Source organism: Lissotriton vulgaris, chromosome 2_1, assembly GCF_964263255.1.
Source record: "Lissotriton vulgaris chromosome 2_1, aLisVul1.2, whole genome shotgun sequence".
In the NCBI taxonomy this organism is placed as follows: domain Eukaryota; kingdom Metazoa; phylum Chordata; class Amphibia; order Caudata; family Salamandridae; genus Lissotriton; species Lissotriton vulgaris.
The window spans coordinates 557,201,397-557,228,271 of NC_141687.1; the positions used below are offsets into that span (position 1 = coordinate 557,201,397).

The following is a 26,875-nucleotide window of genomic DNA, read 5'->3' on the forward strand; positions in this document are numbered from 1 at the left end:
AGTTGAGCGGTTTATGCGCACCATCAATAAAATTATACGCAGAGCGACAGCGGAAGACAAGGATCCTGAAGCAGTCCTTCCACACTTCTTAAGAGAGTACAGGAGCACACCACATTGCACGACGCATCGATCTCCCTGGTCGTTCATACTGACAGGCCCTCGACGGGACATGTTGCCTATGACTGACAACTGGGTCCCCGAGCCATACGACCCGGTAGGCACCCAAGAAAGATGACGCACAACCAACGTCAAAGCAAGTCACCGCCGAAGAGCACGCACCCGCACTGTGATTCCAGGGAGGTCTGTGCTAATGCGGAACCGGCGGAGTGTGGGAAAGTTCCGTACTCCCTATGAGCCTGTGCTATGGACTGTGAGGTCTACGAAAGGAACAGCAGTCACCGTAGAGCAAGATGGGGGAGTAATAACGAGGAACATATCGTGGTTCAAACAAGTTCCACTACCGACCGGAGCGCCACAGACCGCAGGACCAGCGCCGATCACGGACCCTCAGTCGGACAACACTTACGTCAACCCCGGGGAGGACTCAGCGACCAGTCCCATGAGGCCGTCGACATCGAAGGTCAGTGACCCTGGGAGTGAAGTGAGTGGTCGAAGATTGGCGAGTCCCAGGCAAGAGCAAGAGGTCCGCCATCGCCCGCATAACCTGAGGCCGAACCCCTGGCCCAACCAGAGACTAGCAGACTTTGCGTGTTAGACATTTTTCCACAGTTTGTTCAAAGGACTAACTTGGGATGGGTTGTAGCATTCTAGTGTTTCAATTACACCCCGAGGCTGGTCCCGGAAGCACCCCCAAACATTGTTGCACTCTCTGGCCAGGCGTGGCCAGAGAGCTTAATTAAAGGGACCGGAGTCGCTCGTGACTTCCGGTCCACACCAGTAATACAGTGTGTGTGTCTCCTCATTTAAATAAGCTATTAGCTGACCTGGCCGTGAGTTGCCCCCGATGCCCTAGCTGCCGCTGACACCCTGACAGTTGCTACAATGCCACTGAATAACGTTTTCGAATTAAATTGACAAACAATGGGCTGGACTGTGAATTATTGTGTTTATTGAATTCTAAGTCTTTTCCCTTGACACCACCTCCTCTGAGAAGCCTTTGGCTGCTCACCCTCGCTATCTTGAGAGTTGAATGTGGAAGGGGTGTGCATGGCTGATTAGGCTCTGTCAAAAAAGATTCAACAAAGTCAGCCAGTGTCACCTAGTGTTTTTCATTGTTTACTTATTAAATGAAAAAAAATCAATATAGTCTGTAGATTGACTTACAAAATCCATTTACATTCAAAAAGTATTTACATTTTTTTTTATTATTATATTTGATAAATGTACCCAAGGATCTCATGCATTGAAGGCATTATCCAGAATTTATGACTATCAATTAAGATCCCATGATGGAGAAATACCAAATGTCACTTTGTAGAACACTCGCTAAGCAGTAAGTAGGACACTCTACTTGGTGCTGTGTTTAATTAATACCAGGCGATGCGACATACTCACCATGCAAGCTTTGTGCAAGAATTGCAGATCCTGAGTAAAATTGTAGAGTGCAAGGAAGCCATATGCATTCCCTGAGGCCCCGTGGCACAGTCCGTAACCCTTTTTCAGCAATCCTCTCTGCCAGATAACATCACCGCACTGTAGAAAGCTGGTCAAATAGCACTGTTCACCAAACAACTAGAGCTCAGGAAAAGAGGAGAAAAAGATCAGATGGCTGTAAATTGTGGCATTAAGTGCTACAGTGAGAAGATGTAGTATAGTAAAGAGAAAATGTAAAAAGAGAAGAAAAAAGAACACACTGATAAAAGGTACAAAGGAAGTGAATGGTAAATATGAGAAAATAAGCACCTGAAAAGAGAAGGGAAAGCAAACAAAGACGCTAAATGTATGAAGTTGAAAGACAAGAGAAGTCCGCAATCAATAAGATCAAAGTCAGCCAAGCAATACAAACGGTAGAAGAGAAATAGGAATACAAAAAATGACGTTATGAACATAAACAGACAGAAAAAAAGGCTAAAAAGGCAAAAAAGAGCAACAAGCAAGACAGAGAAAGTTAGAGAGAAAAGGCAGAAGAGGGAAAAAAGAAAAAATAGGAAAAAAGAAAAAAAGGGCAAAATGCGAAATGAGAGGATAAACGGATGCAATATAGAAACATGAAGCATTTCTGTGTCGTTTACATCTGATATTTCGACATACACAACAGGCAACTTAAAACACTGATACCCAACTCCATAACCTTCTTTACTATTTGAATTCAACGGTATACTTCCAAAAATGATGCACAATTAAAAGCAGTTTAACATATTTTATGATTAAATGAAACATATTCCAAAGCAGATACATTTCCAAAACCGACGCGTTGATAAAAACCTACACTGCTCAGCATTTTAATACCTCTGCACTGTCTTTGTTAGTGAGAACATTTATGAAAGCTGGAGCTACAGTAACTAAGATTGTTCATATTTTTGTGAAGCTTTTTAGCCTGGCGATGAGTAGTTTTGGAACATATTCCGAGTCAGCCACAAGGTGGCAGCGATTCCACATGTTGCGAAGAGGCGGTTTAATTAAGACTAGGGTAATTTATTTTCCATTGAAATAACTAGGCTCTGGGGAAATTTCTGCAACTTGATCCCGCGTAATTTCGCGTTGTGCCTCTATAGCAAAATTCCCGAAATTCCACTATCACTCTATATTGCGTAAATGCATGCCATTCACAGTAAAACATTTAGGAAGAGGATATGGACCAATTGAAACAATAAGCACGTGAATGTTTACTGTTTGCGGCACTTGTTTTTTAGTTGCATTTTTTAGCAAGAAATCGAGATTCATGTACTTGCATTTCAAGCTAAAATATAGCACCAAATTACCGTTTTAAATTTCGGGAACTTTTCCCGAAACGTCACCCAATTACACAGAAACAAATTGCGGGGTTTTAGCACACCCCCTCCCTGCCAACAACAGATATAAAAGGTCCGAGGCAGGCGGTTGTTAGCATTTGGGTTAATAAATAGAAATAACAGACACAGGAGGATTTTGCGCCTCTTTCCAGATTGTCCTATCGACATTTTCAGAGTTCTGTCATCAGTTCTATCATCCATCAGACAGCTTGTAATAAAACCGAGTAAATAACTCGAAGAAAATGAAACTGTGCTCGATACTGATCTAACAAACAGCGCATGTTATTGGCACCCACTTTTAACATTAACATATAAAGGAGGTGCTAACAAGAACAATATTGCTACAACTGAGGAAGATGTTCCGTGTTCTGCTTCTACCTCTCTTGAAAAGACATCGAAGTCGGAAAATGATTTCTATGGCACGCACTTGAAACGCTAACTCAACGTTTACATCTCTCAGACCCCGTTCTGGGGAGCCCAGCACAGACAGAGGGTAGTGGGCAGAAACCGCGGTGGCCGGGGCCATTGCCTCTGGTGTCCTGGGGTTCATCCTACTACTCCCAGTACACCTCTTCCACGCAGGACTCTCATGGCTACGAGCAGGTCACAAGTCCTAAAAAAAAGTGGAGGGACGCTGACATCACCACAGGAAGTGAGGTCACGAAAGGTGGCTTGCACCATCAGACTCATTGCCTCCCCTCACTCACCCATTAGATGCGATTGCATCAAAGAAGCCAGCGCATGAGGTGCGTTATGAGTGAGAGCTGATCTCGCCAAAGAGAGGCCAAAGAGTGGCCAAAGAGTGAATGTGTGGCTCCATTTGCTCCAGTTATCGAGTTTACGGTAAAATAAGTGGGGGGACGCCGTCCACCCGCGTGGTACCCCGACTCGAGGCCTGGCTACGAGAACGAGCAAAGGCTCTCTAGCAGTAGCAAAGGCTCTCTAGCAGTTCGTGTGTGGGGCAGATTCTCAGAGCTGAAACAATCAATAGACGCAATAATTCTTTGTCCAGCACAGTGCTTGGCTTAGTAAAAAGGAAGCACTTCGTCACTGCAAAACAAAATACTACACAGTGTGATGGTGAGCTCCGCTAAAGTGTTTTACAAGACCAAATATGGGCTCTAGTTAATCGCAATGCCAGGTACATTAACCTCCCCTAATTGTAGGGGCCACCCCGAACCCCCAGTATCTGCAGTGACACACCGAAGATACATTCATGGGCAAAGATTAGACACAGGTGCAAGTTTACAGAGCGATTACAACACCGGGTGATTCGTACTTCAGTTCATTCAATTCTTAAGCCACAGATTTCACACGGGCAAATGATAACCTCGAAATGGCAAGTTTGTCTTTGTGAGTTAACACCCAAGTATCTCAATTCTTTGATCCTAGGTCCGTGTTATCTGCTCAGCAAACACGCTGCTAGGTGCGCAAGTGGATGGTGTGCTTGACCAGCAGCTTGGGAACGCAGGCGGTGGGTACACTCGGTTGGACTGCTGGGATGAACAGCGTCGCAGTGATCGGCGGGTGCTCGTTCTCAGTAGTTGCAGCCCCAAGCAGCGAGGCAGATTCTCCACTAACAATGATGACGCCTCTGGCAGGATAAATCACACGTCATTCAGTGGCAGCACAAGTTCTTTAGGCATGGGATATAGAATGGATCACTGTTCTGGCGAGTAGTTTCTTCACCAAGTTCCCCACATCCATTGGACAGTGTCTCCTGAAGAGTCAGAGACATTCTCCTACCCTTTCTGAGCATTTAGACGCTAGGCAGCAAAGTGTGCAGATTTGAGAGAATACCTCGGTGTGAGCAAGCCTGCGTGCTCCGGCGAAACGCATAACTGAAATATAAACCAACTGGTGGTATTACAAATCCCCTGAGTGATCGCTTCATTGGAGCCTGACTATATATATATATATATATATATATATATATATATATATATATATATATATATATATATATATATATATATATATATATATATATATATATATATATATATATATATATATATATATATATATATATATATATATATATATATATATATATATATATATATATATATATATATATATATATATATATATATATATATATATATATATATATATATATATATATATCCTACTGGCGGTCGCCAGTAGGTATATATAGTTAGGATTTTTTTGAATAGGGATTTCTGAAAATTCTATGTTGAATAACTTTGGCGTTGATGGACGTAATTGGCTGAAATTTTCAGGAAAATGGCACATTTTGTTTCTGAGCGTCCCCTGAAAGTTTGGGGGGGGGTTTCGTCAAGCGGGGGCCGAGAAAAAAGGGGGTCCCAAAATGTGTTTTTAACATTGAGTTTTCCATAGGGCGGTTGGACTCACTTTTAGCTCGAACGGCTGAATAGATTTCCACAAAACTTGGCAAAATTGTAGGGACTGGTAGCCCGATGTGCCTTTGCTATGTCTCAAGATATATGCTCCAGTGGTTTTTACGAAAATTAACTTTGAAAAATATATATTGGGCTAGACTGGGCTATATATATGTTAGAGCCCAAATGTAGCCCAAAGATGGCCACCAGAGACAAAAAAAACAAATGTAGCCCAAATATCAGCCCGATGTAGCCCAACTATAGCCCAGTGACAGAATGTCACAGAGAAAAGAGCAACTAGAGCGCTAACAGTCTTACTTATAACAAAAGTATGGCACACCTGAAGTCATCTTGATTGGAATAAAGTGTTAACACTTAAAACATTTAATTTCCAAAGGAACAAAATGAGGGGTTTCATTTTGCCATAGAAATGTTATATATTACCTACTGGCGGTCGCCAGTAGGTATATATAGTTAGGATTTTTTTGAAAAGGGATTTCTGAAAATTCTATGTTGAATAACTTTGGCGTTGATGGACGGAATTGGCTGAAATTTTCAGGAAAATGGCACATTTTGTTTCTGAGCCTCCCCTGAAAGTTTGGGGGGGGGGGGGGGGGGGGGGGGTTCGTCAAGCGGGGGCCGAGAAAAAAGGGGGGTCCCAAAACGTGTTTTTAACATTGAGTTTTCCATAGGGCGGTTGGACTCACTTTTAGCTCAAACGGCTGAATGGATTTCCACAAAACTTATCAAAATTGTAGGGACTGGTAGCCCGGTGTGCCTTTGCTATGTCTCAAGATAAATGCTCCAGTGGTTTTTACGAAAATTAACTTTGAAAAATATATATTGGGCTACATTGGGCTATATATATATGTTAGAGCCCAAATGTAGCCCAATGTAGCCCAAAGATGGCCACCAGAGACAAAAAAAACAAATGTAGCCCAAATATCAGCCAGATGTAGCCCAACTATAGCCCAGTGACAGAATGTCCCAGAGTGTTCTAAAGAACAACTAGAGCGCTAACAGTCTTACTTATGACAAAAGTATGGCACACCTGAAGTCATCTTGATTGGAATAAAGTGTTAACACTTAAAACATTTAATTTGCAAAGGAACAAAATGAGGGGTTTCATTTTGCCATAGAAATGTTATATATTACCTACTGGCGGTCGCCAGTAGGTATATATAGTTAGGATTTTTTTGAATAGGGATTTCTGAAAATTCTATGTTGAATAACTTTGGCGTTGAGGGACGGAATTGGCTGAAATTTTCAGGAAAATGGCACATTTTGTTTCTGAGCGTCCCCTGAAAGTTGGGGGGGGGGGTTTCGTCAAGCGGGGGCCGAGAAAAAAGGGGGGTCCAAAAACGGGTTTTTAACATTGAGTATTCCATAGGGCGGTTGGACTCACTTTTAGCTCGAACGGCTGAATGGATTTCCACAAAACGTGGCAAAATTGTAGAGACTGGTAGCCCGATGTGCCTTTGCTATGTCTCAAGATATATGCTTCAGTGGTTTTTACGAAAATTAACTTTGAAAAATATATATTGGGCTACATAGGGATATATATATGTTAGAGCCCAAATGTAGCCCAATGTAGCCCAAAGATGGCCACCAGAGACAAAAAAAACAAATGTAGCCCAAATATCAGCCAGATGTAGCCCAACTTTAGCCCAGTGACAGAATGCCCCAGAGTGTTCTAAAGAACAACTAGAGCGCTAACAGTCTTACTTATGACAAAAGTATGGCACACCTGAAGTCATCTTGATTGGAATAAAGTGTTAACACTTAAAACATTTAATTTGCAAAGGAACAAAATGAGGGTTTTCATTTTGCCATAGAAATGTTATATATATATATATATATTCACTGAAAAAACCATAGGTTATAGACCATATATAGTTAGGAATTAGCATTTACAAAACCTTGAAAATTCACTGAAAAAACCATAGGTTATAGACCATATATAGTTAGGAATTAGCATTTACAAAACCTTATTTTACTCACACAAAACCATTGAAATTTGCATATATAGTTAGTTGCACTAACTATATATTGCGCACCCGCAATCCACTGCTGATCATGTCACATATTACATCATTCATGACATGGTCAGTGACATCACTGATGACATCACTGATGACATCTCAAATTACATCACTGATGACATCACTGATGACATCTCAAATGATATCACTGATGACATCACTGATGACATCTCAAATGACATCACTGATGACATCACTGATGACATCTCATTTGACATTACTGATCACATCACTGATGACATCATTCATGTGATAATACGATGAACCTCTTCAGACTCTAATATAACCTTAGATACACTCAGTGTAAACAGACACTCACAGACTGTAACTCATCCATGGAGTTACTCGCACACCTAGTCAGTCATGCAAAGAATCAATCACACCTCCATTTCCTCAACTATACAGTTATACACACCTTACTTATTCAAACATATACTAACACATATTTACTCTCTTATACAATCCCTGATACAAGTTCACAATGATCCATACAGCCACTCACACATTCACTGGCTCTTATGCACAGTTATTTATATATGTCAACTCTCACATGTACTGTGTTTTACATATGTACTTACTTTGACATGTAGCACTGAGATATCCATTCACTCACCAATACACTCATGCACACAGTCAATCACCCATACAACTGTTTCCACATGCACTTTTGAACCCATACATCTAGTGAATCAACTGCTCACACATCTATGCCCAGAGTCATACACCTCCCAGCCACCCACACACACACTCAGTCTCCCATACAAATACTTGGGCAACCAATCAATAACCCATATAGTTACTCATATAGCTACTGATCAACACATGCAGCAGTTTACAGAACAACAGACATAATGATGCACAAATTAAGACAGCTTAGTCACTAACCCATGCACTCAGTGAGACACATTTAATCACTCACTCATACAGTCAGTCATGCACCTACTAAATCCTTCATCCAGACACTTATACATCCACTCATTCTTCAATATGTAAGACATATTTTAACTTTACAGAAACATACAGTCACTGGATGTTGTCATCAGTGATGTCATCAGTGATGTCATTTGAGATGTCATCAGTGATGTCATCAGTGATGTCACTGACCATGTCATGAATGATGTAATATGTGACATGATCAGCAGTGGATTGCGGGTGCGCGATATATAGTTAGTGCAACTAACTATATATGCGAATTTCAATGGTTTTGTGTGAGTAAAATAAGGTTTTGTAAATATATATATATATATATATTTTTTTTTTTTTCACACAATCCAACCAATGCAGGTTAAATGAACGGCAAGCACTCCGATGTTTCAGATGTTTTTCAAGATTTATTCACTCCAAACCCCCCTTCACCCCTGACAGATGCGTTTCGCCAGTTAGCTTCGTCAGTGTCAGTTTGTGCAATAATTCCGAAGCCATTTTAAACAAGCCGCTACATTTCATTTCATGAACATAGATGATGGTGTTCAACATGGAAACGGCGGCCATCTTATAGTGTAGTATTTACAACTATTTACAATTGGAACAAATGGCTATAAATAAAGTGCTAAAGTGCAAAGTTAAAAACGGTGACTTTGACAAACTTCCAATCATTATGGTGTGCACACTTATACTGTATCATGATCATTTTTCCTATTTACATTTCAGGAACAGGGAAATTACTTCCTACTTTTCAAAAATAACTATTTAGGGGTGTATCCCCTATTATTAATTTGAATATTTACACTTCCACATCAGTTGTTTCATGTTCTCATAAAAATAAAAAATATATATATATGTATATAAAAAATAAATAAAAAAAAAAATATATATATATATATATATATATATATATATATATATATATATATATATATATATATATATATATATATATATATTCCCAAAGGGATCCTTGTCAGCCATCTAGCGCTCCACAGAGGGTGCTCTGCGTTTGTGGCCGGATCCTGGCCACCAATTCAATTTACTCCACAAATGACACGGCACTCCAGATCTGGTTGCTTATGGTATTATTTATTCATACCAATAAATAATACCATAAGCAACCATATCTGGAGTGCTGTGTCATTTGTTGAGTAAATATATAAATATATATATATATATATATATATATACACATACACACACACACCATAGGTTTCAGGGACGTTATAGTTAGTTGAACATTTGACCCATATAAAACCAGAGAAATTCGCCTGTTATAGTTAGTTGAGCTAACTATAACTTGCGCGCCCGCAATGCACTGCTGATGATGTCAAATATTACATCACTCATGACATGGTCAGTGACATAACTGATGACATCACTGATGATATCTCAAATGACATCACTCATGACATCATCCACGTCATAATGTGATGCACATACTAATGCCCTGATTTAAAGTTTGATACACCCATTGTAAAATGCAGACTACTATTTTTGAAACCATACACACAAGAATGCCATATACTACATACCACTCACTATTTCCTAGGTCCACACACACATCCAGTCATTTATACATGTAGTTACTCATCAATACGGGACTATAATATGCACTCATACACCTATACATACAGTCACACTCCGCCACTCATCCATAGTTATTCACACACCTACTCAGTCATGCAAAGAATCAATCACATAGCCATTTACACATGTATACTGTCATACACAACAACTCCGTTATTTATAGACATACCACATCACGTATGTATATGGATACTAACCAGACCCTCCAGGATATCGCGATTTCGCGATATCGCGATTTGCCGCGAAATCGGCAATTTTGAAAAAATGCCGCGATTTTTACAAAAGTGCCCGCGAAATCGGCATTTTTCTAGAAATCGCGGCATTTTTACAAAAGCGGCTATATCCTGGGGGGTCTGTGTGTATGTACCATATCAAAAGACACATGCAGCCATGTGTGCGTAAGAGTGTGTGTGACAGACAGCTTGCGTGCATGCGTGTGCGCGTTAATCCTTTTCACTCAGCATGCTGAAAGATCTTTGTCCTGGAATGGGTGTATATAACATCTGACACCCCGCACCACAGCTCTGAATGTGCCCTTTGTCTTGGCAACTCATTTGAGATCAAACACAATAATCAGCAATGCAAATGGCCTGCGCACCCCACCTCACAGGCTGGGAACCAGGGGGATGGAATGCCCTGCCCCGCCTCTTCTCCTGCCATCTGGCCAGGTGTCAGAGTCCCGTGAAACTTTTGGCACCTCGAATCAGTGCATTTTGGGATGGGAAATGTGCGACCAAGGGCTGGGCGTCCTTGATAACTTCTCAGCCTAGTCAGTGGTGGAAAGCTGGCTGGGGTACACTAGATAGCCAAGCATTTTTAAAGAGAGGACAAGCAAGGTAGACAGGTGAGTTCTTCTGTTTCGATGGAATTTAAACATGCCAACTCCCAGTTCTAGCATTCCCTCTGTTTCACCTTGAACAGGTAGATTATCAGGCCGCGGGCTTCGGTTTCCTTTCATGAAGGCCGCTGCGAGATGATACACTGGCAGCAGGGGCCCGGGAGTCAGGGATTCCTTTGCAAAGCTGCCGCAAGGGCTCGTGTGAAATCAGACACCTCCAGCGCGTCTTGGAGATTCAGTCAACACGAATTTGCAAACCTACAAGTCACAGCGTGACAGAAACATTAGGAAGGACTGAAGGTGCCAAGCCCAGCGCCAGCCCATTTAACAATTGTGCGGCTATCGCCTGTGGATTGGGTAGTTTACCGTACCTGGCGTGTTTGTGGCTGTCTGCCTGCCTCTCCAGCCAACCTACAAGCCATCACCACCGCCCGCTGTGCACATTGGTCAAAGCTAAGGCCGCCTGCTGTTTCTGCACTGATGGCTCGAGCTAAGGGCGCCTGCTCTTATCCCCTCCCCCCCCCCCCCCCGGTACTGTCTGACAGACAGGTGCTGGCTCTTTCGACAGGCCTTCCTTCCTTTCTTCGTGATGTTCACGAAGGGGGAGAGGTGCTGATCTCCGAGGCACATATAATGCCACAGTGCCTCTCTTTGCAGGTGCCCAATTAAAAGCCTCTCTGGTAAACAATTAATTGTGCGGTGCATTTAATGTTAAAACCAAGCATTGATTGGTAATGAATAACGATCTCATCTTTACGCTTTTGTTGAGGAGCAGCAATTTCTTTTTGGGATTCACTTGTTGTTGTTGAATTTTCTCAAACAGAAATATTTAAAACTTTATCGAGTGGTTTTCCACCGTTTCCTTCGTGACAACACTCTGCGATCTGCTGCACCACCAACAAGCAGTGTCCTCTGGAACAGAAAGTACGCGCTGGCGCCAAAATAATAGTGGCCTCTATTCGCAAATAAAACAACATAACTGTCAAGGCTTCAGATTGCTATGTCTGACATTTTCATACTTTCAATGTGAATATGAGTTACATTTCAACGATTATGAATGACACTTTCTCACAAGCAAATCAAGCAATGAAGACGAGGGAAACATAAATATCAGAAATTACATCTATTTAAGCAATGAGAAACTTATGGGCCGATTCCCAAAGGTAATCTTAGACAAAGGTCTAACTTTATGACTTTTAGTATTTACAGAGATCGTTTGCGAGTCGTATCTTTACATCCGCAGGTGGGCCGGATTCTGCACACATGGGCCGTACTATCCGCACCCTGGCCGTACTCTCCGGCGTCACGTTGTAAATACCCCGTACCATGGTGCATCTTTTGCGCCGCCGCTGCGTCACAAAAGTGACGCAACGGCGGCGTAAAAGCAGCGCAAGGGGTTGTAAATCTACCCCAAAGTGTCTATATTGTAAAACACCAAATATACATAGCTTCATGTTGTTAAATAACTAAAAAAACTAAGATATCTGTGCTTGTTGTAGGAAAAATGGCCACATAAAATGCCGCAAAATTGCCGCTAAATTTCCATATTTGTGCCGCTAAATTTCCATTTTTGTGCCGCTAAATTTGCTAATCCATGCCGCTATATCCTGGGGGTCTGACTAACACATATTTACTGTCTTATACAATCACTGATAGAAGGAGACACCTATTTATACACCCACTCTTCAAATAACTTAGTCTTACATATAGTCATTTATATACTCCTACAGTCACATATAGTGTCTTAAAACATATGTAGTTAGTCACAGATATACCACTGAGACATTCATTTACTCACCAACACACCCATACACACACTAACTCACCCATACAGCCCTTACCAGATGCAGTTTTCAATCCATACAACCAATGAATCACCCACTTAGACATCTATGCACAGATTCATACAACACAGACCCTCAAGGACCAGTGCACAGACTCAGACAACAAATCAATAACCCATATCCTGAGGCTGAGATTCACTTCAGCGCCTCGCTGCTGGTCGCGCTGGTCGCGTTCTCCTGTGCATTGCACTAATCTATTTTAAAGACCCGTTTTGGATTTTCTTTTTATTTTAATTTTCGTTATCCCTTGTTTTTAGCTCTCCTTCCTGCCCCCTACCTTGCACCATAATTTAAGGAAAAACCACCGCTGTTCGGCGGGCCCGGTTCTGGGGAGGTTGTGGTTGCCGGCGGACATCTTGCCTTGGGTAGAGGAGTGTGAGCGCCATCTTGGAGCGTCCAGGTGATCTGGGACGCGGAGAGCACGCTATTTAGGGCGAGCATCACGAGGGGATTACCTGGTAAGGTATCCTGAGGCTGAGATTCACTTCAGCGCCTCGCAGCTGGCCGCGCTGGCCGCGTTCTCCTGTGCATTGCACTAATCTATTTTAAAGACCCGTTTTGGATTTTCTTTTTATTTTAATTTTCGTTATCCCTTGTTTTTAGCTCTCCTTCCTGCCCCCTACCTTGCACCATAATTTAAGGAAAAACCACCGCTGTTCGGCGGGCCCGGTTCTGGGGAGGTTGTGGTTGCCGGCGGACATCTTGCCTTGGGTAGAGGAGTGTGAGCGCCATCTTGGAGCGTCCAGGTGATCTGGGACGCGGAGAGCACGCTATTTAGGGCGAGCATCACGAGGGGATTACCTGGTAAGGTATCATGAGGCTGAGATTCACTTCAGCGCCTCGCTGCTGGTCGCGCTGGTCGCGTTCTCCTGTGCATTGCACTAATCTATTTTAAAGACCCGTTTTGGATTTTCTTTTTATTTTAATTTTCGTTATCCCTTGCTTTTAGCTCTCCTTCCTGCCCCCTACCTTGCACCATAATTTAAGGAAAAACCACCGCTGTCCGGCGGGCCCGGTTCTGGGGAGGTTGTGGTTGCCGGCGGACATCTTGCCTTGGGTAGAGGAGTGTGAGCGCCATCTTGGAGCGTCCAGGTGATCTGGGACGCGGAGAGCACGCTATTTAAAGCTCGCCTGTTTCGCGCAGCGGTGACGCCTTCTCTGCGCCTGAGTCGTGCCAGAGTCCTGCCCGTCTGCGCTCGTCCGCGTCTCGACAGCGCTGAGGTAGGACTCTGGCTCAATTTTCTTTTGTTCTGTTTCCATTCTTGTTTTGTTTTCGGACCCAGGATGATTGTTTATAGCTCTGCTGAGCTGCTTACTTTGAGCCACCACACTCCGTTGTGTCAGTGTGTATTTCCGGGAGGACGTCTTTTGAGGAAAGGTTGTCCGACCTGTGGCTGGCGGCCTGTTGTGTCCTTGGAAACGGTGTTGCCACCTCCTTCTCAGTACTGTCAATGCGCTCTCTTGAACACCAGATCGCTTGGCAGACATTCCACGGACATCTGGAATCTACTCTCTGACTCTCAACCTTCCTGTCTGTTTTTAACAGAAACATGGCTCGGGGAGGGCTCAGGCCCTGATCTGGCCAGTGCATTGGGGGGAGGGGAGGGGGAGTGGCTCTCATCGTGGAAAAGGATATAATGTGTTCTTCGTTTCCGGTTGAAAACATATTTGGCTGTGAAGCCTTGGGCTTTACTCTTGGTCTTTCGTCTCGTCAGACGTGTACCGGCCTCCTTGTTTATAGGCCACCGGGGCCCATTGGCACGTTTTTTGATGATCTACAGGCAGCACTTTCTGTTCCTTGTATGCGATCAGCGCATTGTCTTCTGTTGGGGGATTTAAATCTGCACATGGATCTGACAGAGGATCCTAATGCATCTAAACTGCAGGAGGTTGTGGCGCTGCTTGGGCTTACTCCCTTTATTGACAGCCCCACCCATAATAAAGGCCATATTTTAGATTAAATTTTCTCCACCAGGCAGATAGATGTGTCTGCCCCACTTCCAGTGCTATGGTCGGACCACTTTTTAATAAATTTTGGTATTCCGTATAACATCTCGATCGGTCAGAGAGTGCAGAAGGGCGTGATCCGTCAATCAAGAGCTTTCCATCGAGTCTCAGTGGAAATGTTGACGGATGCCCTTCGTTTTCATCCCTGCGAGCTTACTGACGATCTGGAATCCAATTTGGAGGTGGTTCATAAGTGGCTGACGGCCAGATTTGACGAGTTAGCTCCAGCGAAGTCAGCCAAAGCAGCCCATAGCCATGTCTCCGCTCCTTGGTTCACCCCCTTACTCAGAAAAATGCGCCAGGAGTGCAAAAAAGCTGAAAGAGTATGGCAGCGAAAATACGAGCCGGAGGATAAATTAAAATACCGAGATACTATTAAGATCTATCATAAACACATTTCTGAGGGCAAAAAAGAATATCTGGAACGCAGAATAGACGAAGCGGGAAATATGAGCAAGGAACTTTTCAGAATAGTTAAGGAGTTCGCCTCCCCTGCTGCTTGTTCGCCTTCTCACTCTCACACAGAAGAGTGGGTTAGGCAACTTGCAGTCTTCTTTGCACATAAAATCACGACGGTTCAGAAGTCTTTTCCTGTCTCGGACCCCACAGTGTCAGCACATAGATCAATTTCTCCTCCCTCTGTGAGCGAAGACATTGGGCCCATTCTCTCGGTCTTCCCTCCAATGTCCTGTGCCACCTCCCATGATCTCTTGTCCCGGCTTCAGTCAGGCAAACCTTTGGATCCTTGCCCGGCGAAATGTTTGGGTAGAGTGGTTTCAGCTGTTAATACCTTGATAAACCCTCTGCTGAATCTCTCCCTAACCACGGGAGTGGTTCCTCCGGCATGGAAACATGCGCTGATTCTGCCACTAATCAAAAAGCCTACTTTAGATCCCCTGGTGCATGCTAATTACAGGCCGATCTCCCTACTCCCTGCTCTAGCGAAGGTTGTTGAAAAACATGTGCAACTCTCGATCACCAACTTCATTGAGAGCCACAACATCCTCCATGACACACAATCTGGTTTCCGTGCTAATTATAGCACGGAGACAGCCCTTCTGGAGGTCACCGAAGCTATCAGGGAAACTCTCGATCTAGGAGGAAAGGCTATTTTAGTCATGCTGGATCTGTCGGCGGCCTTCGACACCGTCCCACATGACGGTCTCCTTTTAAGACTCCGGGAGATCGGGTTTCGTGGGACGGTGTTGGATTGGTTTAAATCCTTTCTTTCGGACCGTCGCCAGGTGATCTGGGCACCACCGTTCTCTGCTGAAATGCCGCCGCTAGAGGTGGGGGTTCCTCAAGGGTCCATTCTGAGCCCCACCCTTTTTAATATCTACATGGCCCCTCTGGCGGCGTTAGCGGAGGCTTTTGGTGCCCAGATCATATCCTACGCTGATTACACCCAGCTCCTGTTCACTTGCAGGAAGGGTGAGGCTTTTGATGGCGCCAGAATCAAAGACTGCCTCAGCTCGGTCTTTGCTTGGTTTCAACGACACAGCCTAAAATGCAACTCAGACAAGTCTGAGTTGCTTTTCTTTGGATGTGCTCCTGATCCGTGCTGGAAATCGTGGTGGCCCCAGGACATGTTTCCTCCTGAGAAAGTGTCGACGCAAGCCAATAATCTTGGTGTGTTATGTGATGACGACCTCTCTTTTAAATCCCAGATTATTGGGTTATCGGGGAAATGCTTTGGCATCTTGAAGATGCTTAGAAAATTTCTCCCGCTGCTATCCCTACAATATAAAAAAATTATTGTTCAGGCGTTGATCGGATCGAGACTCGACTACGCTAATGCCTTGTATCTGGGATTGCCGAAATACTTGCTTGCCAGATTACAAATAGTGCAGAACTCGGCGGCAAGAGCCATTTTCGGCCTTCCACGTAGAGCTAGAGCCTCTGATTTGCTCCAAAAGTTGCACTGGCTGCCCATCTGGAAAAGAATCGTCTTTAAGATACTTACTCTGGCGTTCAAGGCCCTTCATTCTGTGGGCCCTAATTATATCAGGAAGCGAATAGCTTTCTATGTGCCCAGGAGGACGTTGCGGTCGGCCACATCGGCCACGATCACTGTCCCGCCTATCAGACGTGCCCGGATGGGAGGACGGTCCTTCCGCTATCTGGCGGCCCGCCACTGGAATGAGCTCCCTGTCTCCCTCCGGAAAGCCAACAGTCTCCTCTCCTTTAGAAGGGAGTTGAAGACCTGGCTCTTTACTGCTTGACCTCTCGGACCATAGTAAGCTGCTGTCTGGTGTTTTTTCGGATTCAGGTCTCTTTGCCAAAGCGCCGGGACACCCTATGGGTTAGCCGTGCGCTATAGAAGAGATCGCACATAACATATTGACACTCATGTAACTATTCAGCAGCTAATGCAGTTGCTTACACACCAACTGAGAGACTAATAAAGAGTTTCACACAGTTTAGTCAATAACCCTTGCATTCAGTAAGACACGTTCAATCACTCAGTTATACAGTCAGTCATGCACCTACGAAATAATCTCTTTAGTCACTTGTAAATGCATTAATTCTTCAGTACACCTTGGCATATATATATATAAACCATATTTAAACTTTACAGAAACACACATTCACTGGATGATGTCATGAGTGATGCAATTTAAGATGTCATCAGTGATGTCACTGACCATGTCATGAGTGATGTAATATGTGACATCACTAGCAGTGCATTGCGGCACGCGAGTTATAGTTAGCTCAACTAACTATAACAGGCAAATTTCTCTGGTTTTATATAAGTCAAAAGTTCAACTAACTATAACGTCCCTGAAACCTATGTTTTTATACTGAATTTCTAAGGTTTTTTAAATGCTAATTCCTAACTATAACGTCTGTAATACGTATGTTTTTTTCAGTGAATTTTAAAGGTTTTTTAAATGTTAATTTCATATTTTAATGTTTATAACACCTATATTTTTTCTATTATTTTTTAAAATATTTTGGAACTCTATTATACTTCTTTTTTTACTTTAAAAATTATGTAAAGTTTTATATCTTGCCCCAAAAATATGTATATCTTTTTTTTGGGGGGGAGAAAACTGCACTCCCATACCAATAGCATACCAAGCTCCATCACCACACGAATCCGATCCACCATATTGCCAAACTCGTTAATGATGCGCATTTCGTATCCGACGGGTTCGTGGCAGCGCGTCCTGGTACTTTGGTATCCGACGGGTATGCAGTACCAAGCCACGCGGTATGTCATGTACGTATGGGGTTGCGCCCGACCTTGGTGAGGGAGAGGATCAACTGGGTGTCATCGGCGTAGGAGATTATGTTGAGGTCGTGCAGTCGGGCAATATTGGGCGAGTGGAGCCATGTAGATGTTGAACAGTGTTGAGCTGAGGGATGAGCCCTGAGGTACACCGCAGATGATCTCGGTTGCTTCAGAGCGGAAGGGGGGGGGAGGCGGACGCTCTGTGTTCTGCCGGAGAGGAAGGAGGTGGTCCAGTCCAGGGCCTTCCCTTGGATCCCGGCGTCGTGGAGGCGTGTGCGTAGTGTGCAGTGGCAGACAGTGTCAAAGGCAGCTGACAGGTCCAGGAGGATGAGAACCGTGGTTTCTCCGTTGTCTAGCAGGGTCCTGATGTCATCTGTGACGGCAGTTTCGGTGCTGTGGTTGCTGCGGAACCCGGACTGGGACGGGTCCAGGACGCTGTTTTCCTAGAGGTAGCGGGTTAGTTGTTTGTTGACAGTCTTCTCGATGACCTTCGCCGGGAACGGGAGCAGGGAGATGGGCCGGAGGTTCATGAGATCTTTGGGGTCCGCCTTGGGCTTCTTGAGTAAGGCGTTGATTTCGACGTGCTTCCAGCTCTCCGGTAAGGTATCTGCCTCAAAGGAAATGTTGATGGCCTTCCGGAGATGGGGTGTGATGGCGGCGCTGGCTTTGTTGAAGAGGTGATGCGGGCACGGGTCTGACGGGGAACCGGAGTGGACAGTGTTCATGATCTTGATGGTGTCGTCGTCGTTTATGTTGGTCCAGGAGAGCAGGCGGTTGGTGCAGATGGTGGTCATGGGGCGGATGTCGGGGCGGTCGTGGTGTTGAAGCTTTTGTGGATGTCTGCGATCTTGCGATGGAAGAAGGTGGCCAGCGAGTCGCACAGGTCCTGTGAAGGTGGGATGTCGTTGGTGTTGGAGCTGGGGTTGGAGAGTTCCTTCACAATGTTGAAGAGCTCTTTGCTGTGTTGTGCGGTATTGTCTAGGCGGTCTTTGAAGGAAGCCCTTTTGGCGGATCTGATGAGATGGTGGTGTCTGCGGGTGGCGTTCTTGTGGGCTGCGTAGCTGTCTGGTGTTTGTTCGCGGCACCAGTTCTTCTCTAGCTTTCGGCAGGCTTGCTTGGAGGCCTGGAGGTCTTTCGTGAACCAGCTGGCCTTCTTGCTGGTGTGGCTGGTGGAGGGTTTCATGAGTGGGGTGAGGGTGTTGGCGCAGTCGTCGATCCACTGTTTGAGGTTGCGGGCGGCGAAGTCGGGGTCGGCGGGTGGGCTCTGGTCGAGGGTGGTCGTTAGCTGGTCTTCGTGACTTTGCTCCAGCAGCGGCAAGGCATATGTTGGGTGCGGTGGAGTGTGGTAGGTTTTCGAAAGGTGAAGTGGATGCAGCGATAGTCGGTTCAGTGGAGTTCGGTGGTGTGGTTGAAGGTGACGTGGGGGCTTGCGGAGAAGGTGGGGTCAAGCGTGTGTCCGGCGGAGTGGGTGGGTGCTGTGACGAGTTGTCCGGGTCCGAGGTTGTCGATCAGGGTGGTGGAGTTGCTGTAACTGTTGTTCTCGAGGTGGAAGTTCAGGTCCTCGAGGAGGATTTTACGATTTAAAATGCTCTTTTTAGGTGGTCTTTTCAGTCTTTTCACTAGTGTAATCAATAAAATGTTCTCCTTTTTCTGAGTAAGAAGAAAGAAAAGTACATGTATGGGAAGAAAACGAACTAGAACAAAGTTAAAGCACGGAAGAGAAACATGATTTGAAGGACAAACAAATACAATGAAATGTGATATTAAGGGGATACAAGAGAGGGAGACTTCAAAGAAACAACAGTGAAAATAGAAAATAAAAGAATTTGAGAGAAATAGGATGGCATTTGAAGCACAGAAAGGGACTGAACAGAGCATGTAGAATCATAGCATAAACATGCGTTTGATAGAATAGGTAAAAGAGAAGAAGAAAGGATGGCGCAGTCATCTACCTTGTAGGCCTGGATCAACATGTAGAGCACTCCCGGGGCTCCATGGCACCAGTGCACAAGTAGGTCACGTGTGTCATCGACGCATGGTGGAAAGTTACCCGAGGGAAACTTCAGCTGGTTGACAAAGTCCACGCTGGGCTTCACAAGGCTCTGCAAAGTGTCTTGGGTGAGGCCACAGTCTGGCTGAAAAGGAAGGAAGAAAAACACAAACTAGAACAAGGCCTTGACAACTGACAGAAGGCACTAAATAAAACCACCAATGATAAAAGAGGACCGGCTTCCAAATTATGGGCACTGTAAGTCATTAATGGGAATTAGTTGCTGGGATCATGTGCACTAGTGACCAATGTTAAAGGTAACTGGATAACCTCCCACCTGGTAAAAAAAAAAAGGCTCATGTATTACAATCCAGTATTAAAGCATAATTTATTATAAATCAAGATAACACAAAGCATCTGGCATCTTATCTTCGTCACCCTGTACTGCGTACACATCATGAAAGATATTCATTATTACATAGCCTAATGGTTTTGCCAGGGATCGTAATACACTGTACATCTACCTATTTTGTCATATTTCAATAATGTAAAACGTTACGGAACTGCCATTTTTTCTCTCTTCCCCTGGTGATCCACCTATATAGTGGGCTAAATGGAAAAGGGTGTTTGAAAGGTATGCACATGTATGTGGTACTTCTCGGTGCTAAGAGAAGGACATCTTTTTTACTACATTGTCTTGAGTCAGAAGGGCAAGATGCTTTTCATCACCTTCCAAATGTGCCTGACAGTATTACTGTTGATTTAAATGAATATGAAATATGTATACATAGACTTAATTTACACTTTTTGCCCAAGATTAGCACAATTTAAGAACGTTACAATTTTGTCAAACGGGTAGAAAGAGAAGGAGAGTCAACAGAGAATTATGTCACAGGTCTTAGATGTTTAGCATCTTCTTGCAAATGTGGTTCCTTAATGGATGAAAGAATAGGAGATCAATTTATGTTGGGTTACAGGAGTATGAAGGTGTGTGGAGAATTGTGGTTTAAAGATGAACCCACTTTGGACAAAGTTTTGTTTGTTGCGAAAAGAATTGAGCACTCTCTAGAATGTGTGCAGGTGATCAAGAAGGATTTGAACAAGGAAGTATGCTCTGTTGGCTCTGATACGAAAGAGAGATCTGCTATCAAGAGTGGGTAGGTGAAGACTGCACATAGAGATAAGGGTAATGCTAGGGTTCAGGCCAAGAATGAGAGGAGGTGTTTTAGATGTGATAAAGTAGGATATTTAGCAAATAATAAAACATGTCCTGCACTCAAATCTGTGTACTTGTATTGCAAGAAGAAGTGACATTTTACTGTGGCTTGTAGAATGAAAGGGTTTAAACTAAGGGTTAATGAAATAGAATCTAACAAAAGTGAAGATGCTCATGATTTTGAGTGTGGGCAAATAGTTCTTCAAATCGGAGGCAAAGGTCCTTTAGATTTCATAGAAGTAGAGGGGGAGAGAACTAAAGTCTTATTTGACTTCAGAGCTAAAATTACCATTGTAGCTAATAACTTTTATGAAGATAAGTTGAAAAGGCAGGTTGTTTTGCTCAAACCTGACATTAGACCCTGTGCCTATGGAGGTGATCCCATAGAACTGCGTGGGTACTTTGTTGGTTTGATGGAATATGAAGGAGGGTTCACCTCAGGGAAAATATATTTGTCCTAAAAGGGAGCCAGTATTTTAAGTTGGTGGCATCAGAGGGATTTTGGTGTCATTTTGGATCCCAACAACGGTCCTCCCATCATTGTTAAAGATACTCAACCTGTTAACCTAGTAAGTTATGATTCTACGCTACGGGATGAGTTGAGAGAAGATTAGCCCCAGATTTTCAGTGGGAAACTTGGATGTTTAAAGGGTTATTGCCACCAGATTAAACTCATTCCATGTTCAGTTCCTGTTTCTAATAAAGTGCGTAGTGTTCCATTTTCTGTGACAGAAGAGATGCACTGTGAACTCGAGAAACGCAAGTCCCAAGGAATTATTGAGGAAGTTGAAGGGACGTCTTGGTTGGCTCCAGTCGTGGCTGCAAGGAAAGCTGATGGCTCACTGAGAATATGCGTGGACCTTAGGCAGCTTAACAGGTGTGTCCTGGTTGACAAATATCCCCTTCCTAACATTTCTGATGTGTTGACGTTTTCAGTACTATAGATTTAACCTCTGCATACCATTAGATTTTGTTGGATTAATCGTCAAAAGATCTCACTGCCTTTGTCACACCATTTGATACTTTTAGATATGTAAAGTTAAAATTTGGCTTAGTTTTGGCAGCCTCTGACTTTCAACGTGCAAGATTTTGCATAATGTGGCAGGCGTCTGCGTATATCATGATGATAAACTTGTATATGGATGTATCAAGTTAGAGAAGTGCAAATTTGTTCTCAATCAATTGATTATCTGGGTCACACCATTACTGCTGATTGTATGATTCCTAAAGCAGAACTTGTAGACACCATAAAAAACATGGCTTCTCCCACTTCTAAGGAAGAACTTATGCATTTTCTAGAAATGGCTAAATATTATAAGTTCATTAAAAACGTTGCTAATGTTAGTTTCAACTTGAGCGACTTGTTAAAGAAGGGAGAGAATTTGCATGGAATGGAGATTATGAAAGGGAATTCTGTGATATTAAAACTAAACTCTCTCAAGCTCCCAAATTTAGGAATTTTTATCCAAATAAACGCTCTGTAATTACCACTGGTCCAAGCCTTAAGGGTCTGGGTGCTGTCTTGCATCAAAGAGGTTCTGGTCCTGACAGAACGATTATATTTATCTTGCAGAGCCACAAAATAGCGGAATTCAGATACTCAGTCATTGAGAGAGAGGCTCTTGCAGTTCAATGGGCTGTTAAGAAATGTAAAAAAGTCTTGGGGGTCACTTCCTTCACGATCAAAACTGATCATAAATCTTTGTGTGAGGTGTTTACTAATAAAGGCATTGATTTCATTACTCCCAGGATTTCTAAATGGGTTGTGAGTCTGCAAGGTTACAATTTTAGTGTGATGTATATTCCTGGTTCTGAACATGTCAAAGCAGACACTCTATCTAGGCGGGTCCCTGAAATAAATTTGGAGCAAGAGAATGATTATGTATCTGATAAATCCACAGACTTTATGTGTGAAGTTGACTATGAAATCATTTCAGAAGAACAGTGGCGAGTTGCTGTGAAGGAGGATGAGGTACCTCAATATGTCATGAATCTCATATGTGTCGGATGGCATCATAAGGAACAAGGAGGGTTACAATGTAAATACTTTTGGCGTGTAAAAGACCAATTATCTTCTTCTGACGGTATGTTATGGAGTGGAAATAGGTTGATTCCTCATTTTAAGTTGCGTAAGGATTTATTGGATCAAATGCATAGATGTCATCTAGGCATTCCAAAAACCAAGGAGAGGTTACGGACAACTTGTTGGTGGCCTGGTATCTCCATGTGGAGCGTTTGGTGAGAGAATGTGTACAATGTGCTTTGAGTGAGAAGAGAATGAAAACAAAAACTCAACCCATGATTATCAGAATAAGTCCAAGTGGACAGTGGAAGGATATTGCCTTAGACATTCTGGGTCCCATACATGGAGATGGTCAGGACAACTATGATATTGTAGTGATGGATTTATACTCTAGGTGGCCTGATTTAAACTTCTCTAGGGGTATCGACACGAAGACAGTAATTAATTTTTTGAAAGAGCTGTTTGTTAGAGAAGGTTTACCAGAAACCCTGTTAACTGTTAATGGGGTGCAGTTGGTCTTGAAAGAGATTGAAGATTTTCTTCTTCGGTGTGGGATATCACAGAAAAAATCTGCTCTTTATCATCCTAAGTCCAATGAGACTGTAGCATGGTTAAACAGAGTCCTGAAAGAAACCATCTCTTTTGCAAATATTAACTGTCTTTATTGGAAAGAAGAGGTTTCTAAAAGAGTTGCCACGTATAAGTTCCCACCACACACAACTACTGGAAAGTCACAATTTTTCGTGGAAGGCATACAGGTACATTTTTGGAACCTTCTTGAGTGAATACATTTCTCTCTGGCAGGAGTGATAATACTGACAATGGAAGTTGGGACAGACAGGAAGATGAGAAGGGTAAGAGTAGCAAAAGATTTTTTTTATTGAGGAATTTTATATAGTGCGAATTTGACCCGAAGGTATCAGAGATCTTTACATGAGCACCAGTTTTGTTACAGAGTGACACATTCATTTTTTTGTAAGCCATGGGGAGATTAAGTGAGATGCCTAGAATCACAGGATGTTGAGCGTTGTTACAGAGACTCGAACCCGGTTCCCCAGATTTGAAGTAGACTGCCATAGCCGGTAGCCACATCCTCTCCCCAATTATGATGTGAGACATGCTGTTAAAGCCACAAAAGTTGCTGTTGGTGATTTTGTGATGATTAAAAAACCAGGATGGAATATAACTGGATCTAAGTTCTCTAAACCTTTGAGAGTGATCAAAATTTTAAAATAAAGCAATTAAAACTTCTGTAATAGAATTTGGAATCTTGGTAGGGTAGTTGTGTGCAGGGTGAGAATGTTGGACGATGATTTAAATCAATCTAATAATAAAGGTGAGGCTGAATCCGTGGATAATGACAAGTTCGGTTAGGAAAATAATTGTGAAACTCTGAGGAGATCAAATAGGAAAACTTGTGCTCCTTTGTATTTGCATGACTATTTTGTTTTGTTCACCTCATTCTGTACCAATTTTTTGAGACATGTTTAACTTGTATATAAGTTGTTAATATACCTTTTTCTCCACCATGTTTGTCTTAGGCTTTGGTTTTCGGTTTCGTTTCTTTACTAGTGAGGGAGATGTGTTGTAATGTGCATTTGCAAATCTTCATTCTAGAATACAGGGAAGTCCTAAGAATGTGAGGAGAGAGATCAGATGGCTTTAAAACAAGGAAATGCTGGCTGAGTTGTTCTTATTCTTACAAACTCATTAAACCTTCTTATCAAGAACTCACAGCCTCATCTACTTTTTGAGGAATTATACTTTTTAACACTCTGTCATCTGCTACAGCATGATCTGAACATAATCTTAAAATGTTCACCTTTTGTAAGGAATGTTATGCAGCCTATATTCTCTACACATTCTGATCGTGCTCCACTACAAGCTGGGTTTGACCAACCCACAATATAGAGACTGTGATACCATCAGTCATAGACGATCTGAGATTAGATACAGATAAGAGTGCAGTGTCAACACTTGAACTATTCAACCAATATCCCGCTACAGTGGATCATGAAACTTTGTTGGATCTTGTCATGGCGATGGGCTTAAATGGTCTTCACCTAAAATGAGTGCAATCATTTTTGAAGGACTGGGTACAAGCAGCACACCTGCCATCTTAGTTAGCAGAAAGACTGAATGTATAATGTAGAGTCCCTCAAGGCTCTGTGCTGTCTGTTTAATATTTATTTCAGACCCCTAATAAGAGAACTAGTTGCAAGAGGGTCCTGTTGTATAATTGTGTAATTATGCACACGATTCATAGTTATTTCCCTGGTTAGATGGAAGCACCCTTTGTCAACAGCGATTCCAAAACATAACGCATCTTATCTGCAGATGAATGGTAAACAATCACCTGCAATTGAACGCAGAAAAAACAGCCGTAGTAATAATGAACAATAATCCTAACCTTTGGACCCATCATTAATGACTCCCAGGAAGGTGTCCTCTTCCTGCCTCCAAGAAATCAGCCACAATTCTGGGTGTGATAATAGATAATAATAGCCTCTCGACTCGGTGGTTTCAAAATGTATTGTTTGCTGTGGAGAGTAACCAGAAAGCCTCTACCATACCTCTCTATGGAGGCTTTAAAAGCTGTAATGGTAACTCATTTTGGTCTAAGTCTTGACTAGCCGTATGTTATCTATGTAGGATTCCCTAAGAATGATCTATATATGTTGCATATAGTACAAAATGCGCCAGTAAGGCTTACCGTTAAAGCCTCTAGGAAATCACGTGCAACATCCTTATTGAAAATACTACATTGGCTGCCAGTGAAGCAAAGGATTCAGTGTAAACATGTCGGTTTTTATGACATGTCAATGCTCTCACCTGCATCAGGAAGTAGTAAATTCCAGAAAGACCATGTGCTGGGCCCACATAGTACTCTCTGTACCACTCATACATAAGTGGACTGCGGCCGCTGAGGTTCCGCTTCCTGGCCAGACCCTCTCCAGATGCCAGTACTGTTTCAGAAACCTGCACATGGACAAACAGGACAGTATAAACTTGTTAGTAAATAAATGACACGTGACGTTTCTAAGTGCTATGAGGCCAAAGTAAAGTCTAAGGAAAGCACAAAGCTCCAATGTGAAGTAAAAATATTTGTTGCAAAAAGAAGGCAGTGTCCATTTATTGTATGTTTACTGTTTTTCACTAGATATGTAGATACTGGGTGTTGGAGCATTTACATTGATATGAAGTTCTAGCACAAAAATAGAAATGAACAATTAGAATTCTTTTTGCCTTTGGTGGGTGCCACTCCACCTATACTAGACAATCCCATAATAAAGATTCCTTTGATACTTCAGGAGGAGAAAAAACAGAAGGTAGGCAGAGAAGTTTCTTCTCTTTCTAAAGCTACCCATTTGCAGTTCACATTAAAGGCAGGAAGTTTGAAAGAAAGAAGTAGGTGACCCCTCTAACTAGAGGAAATATTATGCTGACCGTGTTAAGCCTCCAAGATAATCAAGAAACTGCTCAACTGGAAGACTATCTGTTAATTTCTTAAGAACACGGTAATCGGACTGGATTCACATAGGGGCCTATTTACAAAGGTAAATTTACATGTGTAGATTTATTCATGTGTACACTTACTACAGCACCTACTTAGAACTTTATTATGTTTAAGATATTCACTATTTTCGAGTGTAAACTTACTCCTCAATGTAGACTCGTATATCTCCACCCCCTCAGTTCAGAGGGTGGAGTCTGCTACGTAAAGTTTTATAACCGTATTTTTCGTTCCATACACTTTGCGGAGACATCACAAAATCACATTCATACTTGATTCTTATTCGCTTCCAACCATATTAATACTGCACACTCCATAGATTAGGCTTTACTCCTGTTCCTGCAGACACCAGGAAACACATTCTGCCCCCA

At 42.9% G+C, this 26,875-nt stretch overlaps 1 protein-coding gene across 3 annotated transcripts in view; it reads right to left on the reverse strand.

Moving 5' to 3' along the window:
* LANCL1 (LanC like glutathione S-transferase 1) overlaps nucleotides 1–26,875 on the reverse strand; it is a 639,396-nt gene that overhangs the window by 146,265 nt on the left and 466,256 nt on the right. For all 3 annotated transcript variants that reach the window (XM_086955555.1, XM_086955554.1, XM_086955556.1), the window contains exons 6-8: nucleotides 25,823–25,969; nucleotides 19,714–19,896; nucleotides 1,516–1,692 (exon numbers count right to left, since the gene is read on the reverse strand). In XM_086955555.1, the coding sequence (XP_086811681.1) occupies nucleotides 1,516–1,692; nucleotides 19,714–19,896; nucleotides 25,823–25,969 (507 nt within the window). The remainder of the gene's footprint in view (nucleotides 1–1,515; nucleotides 1,693–19,713; nucleotides 19,897–25,822; nucleotides 25,970–26,875) is intronic.